Source organism: Agrilus planipennis, unplaced genomic scaffold (genome assembly GCF_000699045.2).
Source record: "Agrilus planipennis isolate EAB-ADULT unplaced genomic scaffold, Apla_2.0 scaffold1943, whole genome shotgun sequence".
Taxonomy (NCBI): domain Eukaryota; kingdom Metazoa; phylum Arthropoda; class Insecta; order Coleoptera; family Buprestidae; genus Agrilus; species Agrilus planipennis.
Window position 1 is genome coordinate 1,759 of NW_020442397.1, and position 1,928 is coordinate 3,686.

General features: G+C 35.3%; 1 protein-coding gene across 1 annotated transcript; it reads right to left on the reverse strand.

Annotated features, from left to right (window-relative positions):
- Positions 1 to 543: 543 nt before the first annotated feature.
- LOC112906258 lies at positions 544 to 1,294 on the reverse strand (the record flags this gene model as incomplete). The annotated part of the gene is made up of 2 exons (XM_025980106.1): positions 1,133 to 1,294; positions 544 to 776 (listed from the first exon to the last, which is right to left on the reverse strand). Coding segments are annotated over exons 1-2 (349 nt in total), but the record flags the coding sequence as incomplete, so codon positions are not given.
- Positions 1,295 to 1,928: the final 634 nt, after the last annotated feature.

The following is a 1,928-nucleotide window of genomic DNA, read 5'->3' on the forward strand; positions in this document are numbered from 1 at the left end:
ACTTATCTGACTTCCTAGGTATCTAAAATCAGCCACTTCTTCTAATTTTTCGTCTCCTATCTTTATATTCGCTCTTTCCCTACTTTTTCTTCCCTTGCATATGAGTATTTTAGTTTTACTTTTATTTATTTTCATACAGTACTGATCTGTCAGTACCGCTTCCATTTTATTTAAAGCTATCTCTAGGTCCTCCTATAATAATAAATTTTAAATATTCTACGCGTAAATGTATAAAGTTCCACGTCATTTATTTATTATAAAAAAAATAACGTAGACGAGTGGCGCTGCGAGATGTACGTATTGATGATTTTTTTTTAATTAAGGGGGTACAATTTGTGACATCTTCATAAAGGGGAGGTTGTCCAAATGTGACTGTATAACCTCAGGGGAGGAGGAAATGTCGAAGAACAGTGGACGACCGTTTATTTTTTAATTGAAGATTGCCCTTTTTTTAACGTTTCGTCTTAATCTCCTTATTGTTCTCACTTTATATTAAAGTTAAAGTGATAAAAAACAAATGAAAACAAAAAAGATATTGATTACCTTCTCCATTCCCCTCCTTTTTGGTGACGACCAAGTCGATGGCCTGTTGATTGGTGACCTCCATTTTGAAAAATTCCTGCCTCATGTACTCGTACTTCTTCTCCATCGTCTCTCTTGCGATCTTCTCCTCTTCGAGTTGTTGTTTCGCCCTTCGAACTTCTTCCCTGCACTTCTCTTCCGTTTCTTTCGCAGACTTCTCGTTCTCGTCGACAATTTCTGCCAAAGTCTTCACCCTAAACATATACATAGTTATCACGTCAATTCCATGTTAAACACCAAAAACTGGATCGAGCTCACCTTGCGGATCCGTCGTTTGGTGTTTAATTGCGGAATCTATTGGTGAAAGTGTAATAATGGAAACAATAACAATAATAATAACAACAATCAGTTTTGTAAAACGTAAACATACACCGATAATTTATTTTCTAAAACCAGTTTTTAAATTCGGACAAATCGAAGTAGAATTGGAACAGGTCGGAAATTCTATATATATATTCATGGGTGTATAAAGTATTAGGTACTAAGTTCAAATTGAACGCTTGGTATAAAGAGATCGTGCAGAGCTCTGAGGGTTATATGCATTAACCACCTTGTTTCTAGAAATCCTCGGTCTTTGGTCAGTTTGTTCAGCAGTTGCTTGTCCTGGTTGTTAATTTTAATTAATTCTTGTTTCTCAGCTTCCCACGCTTTCTCTGCAGTCTTCATGTTATCCTCCTTTTGTCTGTAAAATTTATAACATTCATTGAAACTTCTCGTAATTAACCCTAGACAGTCGAAATATGGAGACACCTCTTCTACTACACGCGAATTAAGAACCGAACTTTTGGGCTGTAGCCCAGGGCTTCGTCCATACGATAGGCCCCCAGCAATATTGAAAACAATAGATGATATTTTGAAGAAACGAAAATATCTAAAATTAAAAAAAATACCAACCTTGCGATCAATCAACCTATCGAGCAGTTCGGGGAATTCCCCGCCGCTTGTTTTCGAACGGTGTATTTTCCCGCGGGTGTGTCTATTACGGGGAATTTCCCGCTATCTATCGCTCGACGCAATTTTATGCTTTTTTTAGATTTCAAGAAACGGCTCTTCTATATTCTGAATTATTTATTTCTCCTAAATTATTGATGATTTTGATGGTTTTTTTCACCTGCATGTTTGGCAAAGTTAAGGTTTACTTTGGCATTTTATTTCAAGGAGTTGTTGATATATTTAAAGATGAACCTTTTTTACTTAAATACCTATATTGTGAAATTTAAGTTTTAATTGTTACAATTTCGTATGGAAAGCTCAAAAACTGAGTATAATGTTTTGGCGGAGGTGCCGGACATCGTCATTTTTATACTATTATACATTATACAGATAAATTGATTTAAATATTTAAT